This window comes from Papio anubis, chromosome 20 (genome assembly GCF_008728515.1).
Source record: "Papio anubis isolate 15944 chromosome 20, Panubis1.0, whole genome shotgun sequence".
Classification (NCBI taxonomy): domain Eukaryota; kingdom Metazoa; phylum Chordata; class Mammalia; order Primates; family Cercopithecidae; genus Papio; species Papio anubis.
The window spans coordinates 40,077,165-40,093,949 of NC_044995.1; the positions used below are offsets into that span (position 1 = coordinate 40,077,165).

Sequence of the window (16,785 nt, forward strand, 5' to 3'; positions counted from 1 at the left end):
ACTGAGGTGACAGAAAGACTTGCTGAGGAGGTGACATGTGGGATGGGACCTGAAGTAATGTATTAGCATAAAAAGTCAGGTTAGAGGATTCAGGGAAGATGGCAGAATAAAAAGCATGAAGAATCTGTATCCCCAACTGGATTTGCATTAGCAGAATCCAACTGATGTAGCTATTTTGAAACTGTGGATACTATTAAAAGTTTGCAGCTTCCAGGGAAATTGGCTAATAAAATTTGGTTAATTTTGGTCAATTTCAACTCTTGAGTCAGCAGCCCTGACTCATTCCCCGTCCTCAGCTCCACGACAGGTAGCTATGCATAAGTTTTAACAGTAGTTTGCATGCAGTTCTGGGGAGGCCAGGGTGGACAAAAAGGACCTGTCTTCCAAATATTGGGGATCTGTGCACTGCTTGATAATTGCTGCTTCTGATCACAGAGTTACAGACAAAGAAGTGGATGGTGATTGTTGCTGCTGCATCTCTCTCCATTTTTCAAAGGCCCTTGCCCTCCATCTGAAGTGACTTCCAGGCTGGTGCCTTTTATTTTTCCCATAATGTTTTTATTCCTCTCCTTTTGAGAGCCACTGAAAATTAGGTTGTGCAAAAATAACCATACAGAGAAAATTAGAAAGTTACCACACATGCCCAGGGACAGGTGCAACTAAGAAAAGACCCGAGAAGAACTGAAGTTTACACCTCAGGCTGTTCCTCAGCCCACACGCACCTAACAATAGTGTTATTTTAAAACTATTTTATATATTTTCTTTTATTGATACATATTTTACATATATATAAGGTACACGTATTTGTTGCATGCATAGAATGTGTAATGGTCAAGTCAGGGTATTTGGGGTATCCATGATCTCGAGTATTTATCATTTCTATGTGTTGGTAACATTTCAAGTCCTCTCTTCCAACTACTTTGACATATGCAATATATTACTGCTTACTATAGTTCACTCTAGTTTGCTTTCAAACTCATTCCTTTGATGTAAATGGAAATTTGTACGTATTCACCAACTTCTCTTCATTTCCCCTTCTCAGCCTCTGATACCTGCTATTCTACTCCCTATCTCCATGAGATCAAGTTTTTCACCTCCCACATATAAGTGAGAACATGTGGCATTTGTCTTTCTATGCCTGGCTTATTTCACTTACCATAATGACCTCAAGCTCCATCCATGTTGTTAGCAATGGCATTTTATTCTTTTTTTATGGCCAAATAGTATTCCACTGTGTACATAAACCACATTTTCTTTATCCATGTGTCCACTGATGGACGCTTAGATTGATTCCATATCTTTGTTATTGTGAATAGTGCTGTGATAAATATGCAAGTGTGAATCTCTCTTTGATATATTGATTGTTTTTCCTGTGGATATACTGGGTTTGCTGGATCATATGGTGGTTCTATTTTTAGGTTTTTGAGAAATCTACATACTGTTTTCCACAGTGGTTGTACTAACTTACACTTTGACCAACAGTGAGTTTTCTTTTCTCCACATCCTCATCAGCATTTGTTGTTTTTTATCTTTTATAGTAAAAACAGCTCTAAGTAGGGTATCTCATTGTGGTTTCAATTTGCATTTTCCTAACCATTAGTGATGTTGCACATATTTCCATATACTTTTTGGCCATTTGCATGTCTTCTTTTGAGAATTGTCTGTTCATGTCCTTTTCCCACTTTTAATGGGATTATTTATATTTTTTGCTGTTGAGATGTTTGAGTTCCTTGTATATTTGGATATTAGTCCCTTGTCACATAGTTTGCAAATATTTTATCATAATCAACAGGTTTTCTCTGCACTCATTGTTCCCTTTACTTTGCACAGCTACTTTTTAGTATAATATAGTCTCATTTGTCTATTTTTGTCTTTGTCGTCTGTGCTTTGAGGTATTAGCCATAAAATCTTTGCCTAAACCAATGTCCTGAAGTATTTCCAAAATGTTTTCTCCCAGTAGTTTTATAGATTCAGTAGGTACAACTGTTAAAGAATGTGATCTTCAGGTACAATCCTGTAATACAACAAAAGTTCCAGGTCACTTGAAGGATAACAAAATGCCTATAACCACTGGAAGGTTTGGTGACGTAAAGAAAAAGAAGGAACAGCTTCCTATAATATTTGTAGCTAAAGCAGCTGCAATTACAGAGATGGAACCTTCAACACTTAAAGATCTTATACTCGCAAACTCCACAGATCCTGACATTGTTGCTGACATGAACATGTACTTAGGACAATGACAGCTGTGTTTGTACTGAACATGTAGACTTGTTTCTTGTCATGATTCCCTAAACAATACAAAAGCAACTTATATAGAATTTACAATGCATTGTGTATTATAAGTAATCTAGAAATGATTTAAAATACACAGAAGAATGTGCCTAGGTTATATGCAAACATGCTGTTTAATATCAGGGACTTGAATATCTCTGAATGTAGGTATTCCCGAGGGTGTTGGAATCAATTCACCTCAGAAACTAAGGAGGACTGTATTCAACAGAAACTGAAGCTACTAAATGCTTCACCACATTGTTTACATTCATAGTGGTTCTCTGCAATTTGAAATCTTTCATGTAACTGAAATGAATTAGGACTAGTAAATGCATTTCTACATTCCTTACAGTAGTAAGGTCCACTGCTAGTATGTCATAATATCCACCTTTGAAAGTTTGCTAGCGAAAGAAAGTCTTTTTCATATTCCTCATATTCATTATACATATTTTTTTAAAGTATGAGTTTGGTCACGTTTTCAAAAGGTACTGAAAAAAATGGAAGGTTTTAGTACATTTTTACAATCATACAACTTTTTTCAGTGTGAGTCCTTTTGTGTATTTGTAAGAAGCTGAAAGTACTTAAGGCTTTCCCACATGTTCAACACTCACAGGGGTTTTCTCTAGTGGGTCCCTTCATGCTTATGAAAGGAACTGATACAATGAAATGTTTCCCCACCTTCTTTACACTTATAGGGTTTCTCTACACTGTGGGTCCTTTCATGTTTATGAAAGGCACTGGGACAATGGAATGGTTTCCCACATTCCTTACATTTATACGGCTTCTCCCCAGTATGAACTCTTTCATGTATCCGTAAGTAACTTGAATGACTGAAGGCTTTCCCACATTCCTTGCATTCATAGGGTTTCTCTCCAGTGTGAGTTCTTTCATGTCTTTGCACTGAACTAGGATAATCGAAGCCTTTCCCACATATCTTACATTTATGAGGTCCATTTCCAGTATGCGTTATCATGTGTCTTCGAAAGCTTGAGAGATCAGATAATGCTTTCCCACATTGCTGACAACCATAGGGTTTCTCTCCAGTGTGGGTCCTTTCATGTAGTTGAATGTAACTGGAAGACCTGAAGCCTTTCCCACATAGTTTACACTTATAGGGTCTCTCCCCAGTGTGAATTCTTTCATGTCTTCGAAATGAACTGGGGGAATCAAAGCTTTTCCCACATATCTTACATTTATGAGGTCCGTCTCCAGTGTGCATTATCATGTGTCTCTGAAAGCTTTTCAGATGAGAAAGTGCTTTTCCACACTGCTTACATTCATAGGGCTTTTCTCCAGTGTGAGTCTTTTCATGTACTCGAATGTAATTGGAAGACCTGAAGGCTTTTCCACATTGTTTACATTTATAGGGTCTCTCCCCAGTGTGAATTCTTTCATGTATTTGAAGGTAAGTGCAACAAATGAAGGCTTTTCCACATTGTTTACATTTATATGGCTTCTCTCCAGTGTGAGTAGTTTCATGATTTCGAAAGTAATAGAAATCACTAAAGGCTTTCCCACATTCACATTTATAGGGTTTCTCCCCAGTATGAGTTTTTTCATGCCTTCGACATAAACTGGGAGAATCAAAGGCTTTCCCACATACCTTGCATTTATGAGGTCCATCTCCAGTGTGCGTTATCATGTGTCTTCGAAAACCTGTGCAATCAGAGAATGCTTTCCCACAATACTTACATTCATAGGGTTTCTCTCCAGTGTGAGTTCTTTTATGTCTTCGAACTGAACTGGGAGAAAGAAAGCCTTTTCCACATATCTTACATTTATGAGGTCCATCTCCAGTGTGCATTATCATGTGTCTTTGAAAGCTTCCAAGATGATAAAATGTTTTCCCACATTGCTGACATTCATAGGATTGTTCTCCAGTGTGACTCATTTCATAGAGTTGAGTGTAACAGGAACAACTGAAGGCGTTCCCACATAGATTACATTGATAGGGTTTCTCTCCACTGTGTGTTCTTTCATGTCTTAGAGAGGAACTATAAGCAGGAAATGCTGTAGAACACTGCTCATATTCATATGGTTTCTCTTCAGTGTGAGTTCTTCCAAGCATATGAAATAAACTAGGCCAAATAAAGGCATTTCCACACAACTTACACATACAACGTCCATCTCCATGGTGTACTGCCATGTGTCTTTGGAGGTTTTCAAGAGAACTGAAGGTTGCACATTCCTTACAATCATAGAGTTTCTTTCCATGCTGAGGCCTTTCACGTATTTGAAAGGAGGGCTGATAACTGAAAGTTGTCCCACATTGTGTATGTGTATATGGCTTCTCTCCATATTCTTGATACTCACATGGTTTGTGTTCACTGTCAACTCTAATGTAGCAATTAAGAGATGAACGACCCATGAGGACTTCTGCACACGCACTGCTTTCCCATGGATCTACTCCAGGTATTTTCTCGTTCACAATAGTGTCTTGAATCTGGGTAAAGGGTCCTCCACATTGACTATTATCTTTAATTTCACAGGATCTCTCTACCATATGACATCTGTAAAAAATAAGAAGTATATTAGTAAAGGTTTGTTTATAAATGATTTTGTATTAATAAGTATTGGATTTACATTTCTTTTCTTTTTTTTTGTTTTTAGACAGGATCTCGTTCTGTTGCCCAGGCTGGAGTGCAGTGGTGTGATCTCAGCTCACTGCAACCTCCACCTCCCGGACTCAAACCATCCTCCCACCTCAGCCTCTCAAATAGCTGGGACTACAGGCAAATGCCACCACGCCTGGCTGATTTTTTTTTTTTTTTTTGAGACAGAGTCTCACTCTGTTGCCCAGGCTGGAATGCAGTGGCACAATCTTGGCTCACTGCAAGCTCCGCCTCCCAGGTTCACGCCATTCTCCTGCCTCAGCCTTCCAAGTAGCTGGGACTACAGGCGCGCCTGCCACCATGCCCATCTAATTTTTTGTATTTTCAGTAGAGACGGGGTTTCACCGTATTAGCCAGGATGGTTTCAATCTCCTGACCTCGTGAGCTACCCACCTCCGCCTTCCAAAGTGCTGGGATTAGATTTTTGTATTTTTTGTAGAGATGAGGTTTCACCATATTGCCCAGGCTAGTCTTGAACTCCTGAGCTCAAGCAATCTGCCCACCTTGACCTTCTATAGTGCTGGGATTACAAGGGTGAGCCACCATACCCAGCCTTTCTTTTTCTTTCTTTCTCTTTTTGAAACTGGGTTTTGCTCTGTTGCCCAGGCTGGAGTATAGTGATGTGAACAGGGCTTACTGCAGTCTTGACCTACTGGGCTCAAGCAACCTTCCTGTCTCAGCCTCCCAAGTAACTGAAACCACAAGCACAGGCCACCATGCCTAGCTAATTTTTGTATTTTTTGTAGAAAGGGGGTCTTGCCACGTTGCCCAGACTGCTTGAACACCTGGGCTCAAGCAGTCTTCCTGCCTCAGCTTCCCAAATAGTTGGGATTACAGGTGTGAGCCATCCCACCTGGCCTGGATTTACATTTCTAACATTATCATGCAAAGTGTAGGTTTCATGCCCTCTTTGAACATGAATGGACAGAACGATGTGGAAGATAACTCAACCCCAGCTGTTTTGAAGATAGTGACATTCCTATGGGAATTCTTAATACTGTTTCCAAGATAATTATTTTGCAAGCACTGAATAGCTATGTCACATTTAAGTATACGTTTTTGAAGAAAATTTTCTAAGAATAAATAAATTTAAGGTGGGCTTGTTAATTTTCCATGTCATGCCTGTAATACCTGCCTTTTGAGAGGCCAAGGCAGGAGGAATGCTTAAGGACAGGAGCTTGAGATGAGCCTGGTCAAACATAGCAAGACCCTAGTTCTACAAAAACAAAATACGTAGCCACATGTGGTGGTACATGCCTGTAACCCTAGCTACTCGGAAGGCTGAAATGGGAGGACCACTGAGCACAGGAGTCTGAGGCTATACAGCAAGCTATGATCATACCACTGTACTCCAGCCTGAGCAACAAAGTGAGACTGTCTCTAAAACAAACAAAATAAAATAAAATTTCTGGCATACTATGAATCACTCCAAGGACACAGCTTTCTCTTGTGGGTGCAAATTACCTTAGATTTCTCCTGAGATCTTTGTACTGATCTTCTTCTATATCGTGATTTTGCCATATCATTCCTGAAAGTTAGAACCAGAAAAATGACTATAAATTATTACAAAATTATAGAAAGACTGTAAGATTTTATGTACACTGCAATCATGCATTATTCACACACCAAACTACAGTTGACTGTTAACAACACAGGTTTGAACTGCACAGGTCCATTTACAGATGAATTTCTTCAGTCTCTGCTACTCTTGAGACAGCAAGACCAACCCCTCCTCTTATTCAGTCTACTCAATGTAAAGACAGTTAGAATGGGCCAGGCACGGTGGCTCACACCTGTAATCCCAGCCCTTTGGGAGGCCGAGGCGGGTGGATCATGAGGTCAAGAGATCGAGACCATCCTGGCCAACACGGTGAAACCCCATCTCTACTAAAAATGCAAGAATTAGCTGGGCATGGTGGCGTGCACCAGTAGTCCCAGATACTCGGGAGCCTGAGGCAGGAGAATTGCTTGAATCCAGGAGGTAGAGGTTGCAGTGAGCCGAGATCGTGCCACTGCACTCCAGCCTGCCAATAGAGTAAGACTCTGTCTCAAAAAAAAAAAATCAGAATGAAAACTTTCTATGAATACTAAATAATGTTCCACTTCCCTATAGTTTCCTAATGAATATTTTCTTTTTCTAGCTTACTGTACTGTAACAATATATAGCATGTAATACATATGACATAAAATACATGTATTAATTGTTTATGTTACCAATAATGCTGCCAGTAAACAGTAGGCTACTAGTGGTTAAGTTGTAGGGGAGAAGAAAATATATGACTGCTTGGGTGGCTGGTTCAAGGGCCAATTATATCCCCTTTCCATATTTCAAATCATTGAACAGCACTGATGACCAAGAAACAAATGTCTCTAATTGACTAAGTGAAGGCATGATGTCATCCTTACCTATACAGTCCAGGTTTCTGATGGTTTCCTGCATCACATCTCTGTAGAGACTCTTCTGTGATGGACCCAGCAAAGCCCACTCCTCACAGGTGAAGTTTATAGCCACATCCTCAAATGCCACTGAGTCCTGAAACATTCCACATGTACAGAGGAGGAAGATTAAAACTGAAGGCACTGGGAATCTAGATTCACTTCATAACCTTCACAGGATGCTGTGGTTTCCAAACATTTATTCAAGGACATGGTGAACCCACTCTTATTCTCTCTTTATACCATTTTATCCCACACAACAATTCTGATGCTAGAATTGAACATGTTTGGTAAAGCAACAGTTGAATAGGAACACGCCTCTTGTTGGTGAGTTAAGAAAGTGAGTCTTATCGCCTGAATCACTCCTAATTTCTATTTCTACAGTGGGTCTGCAGTTCTTGTCATGACAAAGTCCTACTACCTATTGTGCAAAAGAGAGTTACCAGCAAGAAGGCTCTCACCAGATGCCCAACCTTGATGCTGGGCTTCCCACCCTCCAGAAGTGTAAAAAATAAATATCATTTCTTATAAATTACCCAGATAAAAGTATTCTGTTATAAGCAACAAAAAACAGCCTAAGACAGCCATGAAAAAAACACTCTGAGGCCAGGCACGGTGGCACACGCCGGTAATCCCAGCACTTTGGGAGGCCGAGGCAGGCAGATAACCTGAGGTTGGGAGTTCGAGACCAGTCTGACCAACACAGAGAAACCCTGCCTCTACTAAAAATACAAATAATTAGCCAGGCGTGGTGGCGCATGCCTATAATCCCAGCTACTCAGGAGGCTGACGCAGGAGAATTGCTTGAACCTGGGAGGTGAAGGTTGCGCCGTTGATCGCACCATTGCACTGCGGCCTGGGCTGCCGAGATCACGCCATTGCACTGCAGCCTGGGCAACAAGAGCGAAACTCCGTCTCAAAAAAATAAAAAAGTAAGGGAAAAACACTCTGGTCACTGTATCTGTAATGAGTGACCCTTGTGCCTTGGGGAATTTAGCCTGTGCTATGTGACTACACTAAGAGAGAACATTTGGAAGCTAGCAAATGGTTTCCTGCAGAACAAATGTAGTCTAGTATGACAAAAGACTAATAAGGATATTTTACCATCCCAATGGAAAAATGTTAAACTTTATTAAGTAATGTCAAAGAAGAAAAGAAGGGCAAAGATTGCATATGTTCTTAGAAAAAAACTCAGTGTCACCTCTCATGAATATCTACAATATTCCCTAAATCCCTAAACAGATCTTTTTGTCATCATTAAAAATTACATGACCAAATCTAATAGAAGTCACAAACGTCTAAAAATGCTAAAATCCTTCTAATCAAGAAAGCAACAGCTTTCCAAAAACAGATAAAGTATTGTGAATATACTATATTCAGCATCCTGTACTATTAACACAGAGATAAACAAACAGAATAAGGAAGATGAAAAATAGTAGGAAAGCTTGGTGGAGTTTTGTTTGTCCTTCTCCCAACCCCTCCTCACGTCAGAGCCAGTCTTGAAGACAGCAGACCAAATTTCCAATGTGGATCCCTAGAGAGAGGAGATCAGATCTTATTTATAAGTTATTGCCCCTTTGTATTTTTCAATCCATCCGTGGACCATCCAAAGGTCTGAAAGAAAGCTCTCTTTTTTATTTCATCAATGATGGCGCCTAATTAGGTCAAGCTTGGCAGGAACTGCTTCAAAATGTTGCAAAATACATAAAAAACCTTCAAACAACTGGGACAACAAATTATGATTAAGACAAATGGTAGAGCATCTAAGTCCTGGGAATAAAAAAGGAGAGAACAATTTCCCCCAGAAATTAGGGTAGTCAGGCTGAGCACGGTGGCTCACATTTGTAATCCCAGCACTTTGGGAGGCCAAGGCAAGAGGATCACCTGAGGTCAGGAGTTCGAGACCAGCCTGGCCAACATGTTGAAACCCCGTCTCTACTAAGAATACAAAAATTAGTCAGGCGTGGTGGCGGGCACCTGTAGTTCCAACTACTCCAGAGGCTTAGGGATGAGAATTGCTTGAACCTGGGAATCGGAGGTTGCAGTGAGCTGAGATCGAGCCACTGAACTCCAGCCTGGGCAATAAAGCAAGATTCCGTCCAAAAAAAAAAAAAAAAAAAAAAAAGGGCATCCAAAAGCACTCAAGTGTTTTGGGGAATTGAGAATGCATGCACCGGAAAGAACACATTTTCAAAAAAGACCTGGGGAGGCCCTCATTTTCAGCTCTGCATCATCTCTCGGTTTGGTAAAACAGAAAGGGAAGGCTAAAGCAGAATTGTAAGCAGTCTGGCTAAGTGTTCAACAAATACTACATCACAGACCCATCCACAAAGACTGGAAGAGGTCGGGTTTTTGTTTGGCATGTCTTTTTTACTTTTAGCTGCTAGCATTCAGGAAATCTATCAGAATACTGGATGAACATAAGCTAAGGGAACAGAGACTTCAGTGACTACACTGGACAGAGAATACAGTCTCTGCAAACATACTCTGAAAATGTTACTAAACAAACGAATAATTAAAACCTTCCACAAACCAGAAGGGCAAACCGTGAAGAGGAATCTGATTTCCAGATTATAACATTCAAATGTCTGCTTTACAACACAAAAAGTCCACAAAGACTGTAAAGGAGCATGAAAATACAGTTCATCAATGGAAAAAATTTAATTTAGATAAACCATCTCTGAGAACCTCAGACATTAGACTTACTGAATAAAAACTTTAAAGCAACTGTTTTACATATATTCAATGAGGTAAAGGCAATTATGAACGAAGAACTAAAAGAAAACCAGAAAAAGGATGTATGGATAAAATCATATCAATACAAAATTAGAAATTGAACCATATTTAATTTATGCAACTGCAAAGGACAACATCTAAAATGAAAATTTCTCTATAGATGTTCAACAGATGTGAGAAACCAAAGTAGAAAATCAGCTAAAATGAAGATAGAACAATTGAAGTTATTTAGACTGAGGAGAAAAAAAAGAAAAAGGAATGAAATTGATAGAATGTATGATTGATATAACTGCCTTGCCAGTAATGTTAAAAGAATTTCATTGGAGAGAAGAAAAATTATATAGATTAGAAATTTGGATCACACACACACAAACAGTCTGAGAATTACATGAAGACATTTGACATTCTTTAGTTTTCTTATACCTATCTGATCTAATATAATAGATACAGGTTTGCTCAACATAATAATATCAGCAATGTATTGGGCAATACAATAGAGGAATTCAGAATAGTTTGTTATACCAGCACTACCCCTGAAGCCGGTATAGTGTTATTTGAAACTGTAGGCTCATTAGTTGTGAATGATATTCTACAAACTCTAGTGAATTCACTAGTAAAATTTAAGAAACAAATAGATTTACTCTACTCATAGAAGTAAGCAAATGGAATCATATACATGCTCAGTCAAAATGAAAGAAGGCAAAAAGGAGAAAGTTGAAAAAACAGAGTGTACAATAAATAGAAAACAATAACATATATGTGATATTAATCCAATTATATCAGTTATAACATAGAACAGTTATAACATAGTAAAAAAGGCAGGCACTGGCAGAGTATAATGAAAAAGAAGGCCCATCAATGTGCACAAGAAAACCATTTTAAACAGAAAGACACAGATACATTAAACAGAAAGGTATGGATAAATATATGCCATTCTAGCCCTAATCAAAAGAAATACGGAACAGCGATACTAAATTCAGATAAATAAGATTTTAGGTCAAAGAAAATTACATGCGATGGAGATATTTCATAATGATAAAGAGGTCAATCCTACAAGACATAATAATCCTTAATATCTATGCCCATAAACACAGATCATGAAAATACATAAAGCAAAAACTTATAAAACCACAAGGCAGAATACACAAATCTACAACTATAGTTGGAGGAAAACAACTCATCTCTTTCAATAATTGACAGATCAGTTTGGCAGAAAATCACTAATGATACACCTGAACTCAAGAATACTATTAATTAACTAGATTTAATTGATGTGTATTTATATCTTCATTGTACACCAACAGGCTACACATTATTTTCAAGCCCACATGACGTATACACCAAGATAGACCATACATATTCTGAATCATGAAACACACTTGAACAACTTTTTAAAAATAGAAATTCTATAAAGTATGCAATCAAACTGTATTATAATTAATGTAGCAATAAATAACAGAAACATACTTGAAAAGCCTAAAAAACCTGGAGATTTAAGTCACAAACCTCTCAACTTTTAAAATGTCAAAGAGAATTCTCAAGCAAATGTAAATACTGCAACATTGATAAAAAAGAGTATATCATAGCAAAAGTTTTAGAAAGTAGCAAAGGCAGTGCTTAGAAGGAAACTTAAAGATTTTAATGCAGGCTGGGTGCGGTGGCTCACGCCTGTAATCCCAGCACTTTGGGAGGCCAACGTGAGCGGATCACGAGGTCAGAAGATCAAGACTGTCCTGGCTAACACAGTGAAACCCCATCTCTACTTAAAAAAAAAAAAAAAAAAAATTAGCCAGGCATGGTGGCAGGCACCTATAGTCCCAGCTACTCCAGAGGCTGAGGCAGGAGAATGGTGTGAACCCGGCCGACGGAGCTTGTAGTGAGCCGAGATCACACCACTGCACTCCAACCTGGGCAACAGAGCCAGACTCCGTCTCAAAAAAAAAAAAGAATTGAATGCAATCTCTAGAGAGAAAAGATATAAAACCAATGCTTAAAAACCTTCCACTTCAGGAAACTAAAGAAAATTTAGTAAGATACATGTAAATCAAGCAGAGGAAAATAACAACGAGAGAAGGTATTAACGAAATAGCAAGCAAGAGATCAGTAGAAAACATCAACAATTCAAAAGCTGGTTCCTTCAAAAGATCAATAAAATGAGTAAGCCCATAGTCAAGCTAACTCAGAAGAAAGGGGAGTTATGATTACTAATCTTGTGTTCATTAAAGGACCTCAAAAGAGTATTAGGAACAACTGCTGCATGCCCACATAATTGATAAATTACATAGAATGCACCAATTCCTTGAATGACACAAGCTACCAAAATTAGTTCTCACTAAAGGAGAACTAAGTAATATGAAAAGTCTTACAACTATTAAAGAAATCGAATCAATAAATAATAAAAGTCCCAGGCCAGGCTGGGTGCACTGGTAGGCTAGGCTTGGTGGCTCACATGTGTAATGCCAGCACTTTGGGAGGCCAAGATCGGCAGACTGCTTGAGCCCAGGAGTTCAAGACCAGCCTGGGCAACAAGGTGAAACCCCATCTCTACAGAAAACACAAAAAATTAGCAGGATGTGGTGGCACGTGCCTGTAGTTCCAGCCACTCAGGAGGCTGAGGTGGGAGGATCACTTGAGCCCAGGAGGCAGAAGTTGCAGTGAGATCATGCCACTGCATTTCAGCCTAGACAACAAAGCAAAACTCCATTTCAAGCAAACAAACAAAAAGTCCTAAGAAAAAGGAACAGGCCAGCATGGTTTCACTGTTGAATTCTGGAAAACACTTAGGGAAGAAATGACACAAATTCTCTATAATCTCTTTCAGAAAATAGAAACAGAGGGGACAATTTCTAATTCATGTTGTAAGGCCAACACTGATAATATGGTTTGGCTCTGTGTCACCACCGAAATCTAATCTTGAACTGTAATCCCCATAACTCCCATGTATCAAGGGAGGGACCTGTGGGAGGTGACTGGATCACGGGGGTGATTTCCTGCATGCTGTTCTTGTGACAGTGGGTTCTCATGAAATCTGATGGTTTTATAAGTGTTTGACAGTTCCTACTTCACGTGTTGTCTTGCCTGCCACCATGTAAGAAGTGCCTGCTTCCCCTTCCGCCATGATTGTAAGTTTCCTAAGGCCTCCCTAGCCATGAGGAACTGTGAGTCAATTAAACTTATTTTCTGGTAGTTCTTTATAGCAGTGTGAAAATGGACTAATACAACTGCCTTAATACACAAAACTAGATAGACATTACAGACATATCTCCACCATGTGAGGGCATAAAGGGAAGAACGCCATTTGCAAATCAAGAAAGAGGCCCAGGTGGGGTGCGGTGGCTCACCCCTGTAATCCCAGCACTTTGGGAGGCCAAGGTATGCGAATCATGAGGTCAGGAGATCGAGACCATCCTGGCTAACACGGTGAAACACCGTCTCTACTAAAAATACAAAAAATTAGCTGGGCATGGTGGCATGTGCCTGTAGTCCCAGCTACTTGGGACGCTGAGGCAGGAGAATCGCTTGAACCCAGAAGGCGGAGGTTGCAGTGAGCTGAGATCATGCCACTGCACTCCAGCCTAGGTGACAGAGTAATACTCCATGTCAAAAAAAAGAAAGAAAAGAAAAGAAAGAGAAAGAGGCCCTTATTAGACAACTGATCTGCTGTTTGAAACTGAATTCCTAGCCTTTACAGCTTTGAGAAATGAATATCTGCTGTTTAAGGTATGCAGTCTATGGTAATTTGTTATAGCAGCCCAAAGGATTAAGTTAGGAAGGGTCTTTCTCTACCACACATCAAGGCTTTGAAGACTATAGTAATCAGGAGAGTATGATATTAGCAGACTGATGGATACATAAACCAATGAAAAATAGCAAATTCTGGAACAAGAGCATCTACTTAAGGTACAAGAACCTATGACACAGCAGGTATTGCCAGGCAGTGATACAAATGAGGGACACTTCAACGGAAATGATAGAGACAAATGGTTATCTACAGGAGAATAACCCATCTTCTGCCCAGCATCTCCATATACAATGATCAACTAACTATAGACTTTCTGGTTTTCATTAATTTTTACTCAGTTTGTTACCTCAGCTTCCATTTTGAATGTGGTTTTATGTTTTTCATGCCAAAAAAGGGGTTTTATGACCCTTGACACAGCTTCTAGTTCTCTATCTTCTCCCAGTTCTTCAATTTGGTTGATCCATATGCATCCCTTATACCATCATCTCCTTTCACCACCTCCCTATGGGTGCAGAGTGTGTCAAGTCAGGTCCTCCTGTCACCTGGAACATCCTCCATCCCCATGCTGCTCACCAAAGTGTTCAGTAACCACGATCCCAGGAGACACTACATTGTTAGCTTTTCAAGTTCTTGCACCACCTCAGTGGGGTTGGTTTTCCTGTCCGTAGGGATAGTTTTCTCCCTTCATTAGTGTGAGAGCATCAGAAGGGAAGAATCATTTCAGTCCTGTCCCCTTAATACCACCACCCAATTGGTTGGCCAGCCATATATCCCCAAGAAAGGGATGGGGGAAGAAAAGCTGAGTGTTCTAAGGAAGTAGCTTCTTGAGGAAGGGTATACCAGGAGACTCCTACTACAGGGCATCATTCTACTTCCCTACAAGGTCCCACCATCTCCACCTCAGGGTGTCCTCTGGAAGGAGTCACACAGGGACTGATATTCACTTGACACTATAAGAGACTTGGCAGTTGTGGGCATCTTGGGGTAGCCCCAGGCAGTTCTGAAACCCAGGACCAGGAAACCATAGAGGATGGGCTGGGGACTCATCACCCTGTAACATTTCCAAAGAGGAACCTCAATCCAAACACATTCTTAAAAGGTGTCTCTGTCTAGGGATGATGAAGGGAAGGCAGTAACAAAAATTTTATTTATTAATATTCATTTTTTTACAGCCAAGTGTCGTGGTTTTTCTCTGCTTCCTCGCATGTGAAATGTTCATAAACACAAAACCTTTTACAAAGAGCCATATATTGCTATGTATAAACAAAATGACAATGAAAATACTAGCCTCTGTTTGAAATATAAACTGGGGGACAAGGAGATCATAAAGTTGCTGTGAATTGAGAAGAGAAAGCCTGAGGAAGGCTCTGGAAACCAAGGGATTTTCTGTCCGCCCTAGGAGGAGTTAGGATGAGAGAACACAGTGGTGGATTTGAGACTCTGCTGCCCACATCTCTGGAAGACTCGGAGGGGAAGCAGTCGCCCTTGGGAAGAAAGAAGGGACTGAGGACCAAAGAGACCACAGGTCCTCCCACACACAAACCCCACACACGAGTCGGCCTGGTGACCTGTCGTCACCGTGCAGCCTCCTCACCGGGTTCACAGGAACTGCGAGCCAGGCTGGAGGCGAGATTGCAGTTAGATATTAACCAGATGCCCTCAGCCCCGCTGCCTCACGGGGTCGCCTCCCTGAGAGTCAGGTCACAGCAGACGCTGACTGCCGGCCTCCCCATTGTGCCTGGGGATGCGATCTCTGAGAGTTGCTCAAGGGCCGCCTGAGTTCTTTCTCGGATCCTGAATTCCAGTGGAAAGGCTGGCGCCAAGCAGGCTGAAGACCCCACAAGGGAGCCCACTCAGCAGAAGAAAGCGGTTTCACCTCCCGTCCCAGGAGTCACCCCTCACTTCCCCACCATCCAGCGACCCCACGCCCCAGCCGCCCCCGTCCACACCCCTAAACACCCCATTCCCAAACCTCTCAGGAAGGCAGATCTGGAGTGTCCTCCCCTCTCCCCCCATTAAACTGTTTCTGCTGCAGCCCTCAGCGTCTCGGTGCAGTTACTCGGGCCGCGAACCTGTGCCGGTTACAGCCGCACAATCCGGGGAGACGCGGGGCTGCGGGCGCGTAGTTGCCCAGGGAGGCCGCCAGGGCCAGGGCCGCAGTGGCAGCGCAAAGACGGGACAGGACGCCCGGGGTCCCGGCTGCCGCCCCAGCCCCATCCTGCGGCCGAGGGGACCGAGGGCCGAGCTGCGCCAGGGTGTCGCCAGCGGGGAAGCCCTGGTGCCACCACAGCCGGTTCCGGCCGGTTCCAACCAGTCTCTCCTCTCACGCGTTGGGACACCAGACCTCACACACTCACCATTTCCCGGCTTCCGGTGTCCGGGTTCCTCCCTCTGCCTCCCGCTGTCAGTGCGGGTCCCAGCGAGACAGAAGCTGCCACAGATGTTCCAGGGCGTCTCTCAGTGACAGAACCCGGAGCCCAGTGCGGGGGCGTGGAGAAGACTCGGCGGGTTCTTTGAACCTTGCACCCTCCTCCGGGCAGCGCGCCTGATTGACAGTTCCCACGACCCCGCCCCGCGGCCCTGATTGGATAGTGCGCCAGGTCCCTCCCCCGGGGACTGAGTAACGGAAGAAGCGATCTCAGCTGCGGAGTGGAGCCTGATAAACAGATTCCAGACACAGGCCTTGAGAGGACTAGCTTCCTCCCTGCGCTGTGACCTGACCTCCTCCCAGGGGATATTTGCATTTAGGCAGTATGTCCTGATTGTACTCAATGGGACCTTTCTCCTTCTTCCTCCTGGACAGGGACCCACAAGTCTGTGCAGGAAATTCCAGACTCACTGTCCAGTTGAGCTATCCCCTGATTTGAGAGCAGGAAGGGAGCCCAGGCCACACTGCAGCAGGAGGGAGGGCCTGATGTCCTCCAGGAATCAGGAGTTTGGGATAAGGCTGTTGGCTGCACAGGCTAAGCCTTTCTTCCACCTTATCTC

At 41.8% G+C, this 16,785-nt stretch overlaps 1 protein-coding gene across 2 annotated transcripts; it reads right to left on the reverse strand.

Annotated features, from left to right (window-relative positions):
- Positions 1 to 541: 541 nt before the first annotated feature.
- ZNF441 (zinc finger protein 441) lies at positions 542 to 16,491 on the reverse strand. Of its 2 annotated transcripts, XM_031659875.1 has the most exons (5): positions 16,155 to 16,491; positions 7,290 to 7,416; positions 6,348 to 6,411; positions 3,043 to 4,781; positions 1,746 to 2,014 (listed from the first exon to the last, which is right to left on the reverse strand). In XM_031659875.1, coding segments are annotated over exons 1-5 (1,935 nt in total). In that variant the 5' UTR covers positions 16,158 to 16,491; the 3' UTR covers positions 1,746 to 2,012. The 2 variants fall into 2 exon arrangements, with proteins under 2 accessions (XP_021786413.2, XP_031515735.1); XM_021930721.2 differs by having other exon boundaries at positions 542 to 4,781; positions 16,155 to 16,490.
- Between the last annotated feature and the right edge of the window lie 294 nt (positions 16,492 to 16,785).

Excerpts from the sequence above, each read along its gene's own strand:
- ZNF441 (XM_021930721.2), bottom strand. Across the intron at positions 6,412-7,289 it reads CAGAAACCTGGACTGTATAG|GAATGATATGGCAAAATCAC; the intron begins GTAAGGATGACA and ends TCTAACTTTCAG. Across the intron at positions 4,782-6,347 it reads GATCTCAGGAGAAATCTAAG|ATGTCATATGGTAGAGAGAT; the intron begins GTAATTTGCACC and ends TATTTTTTACAG.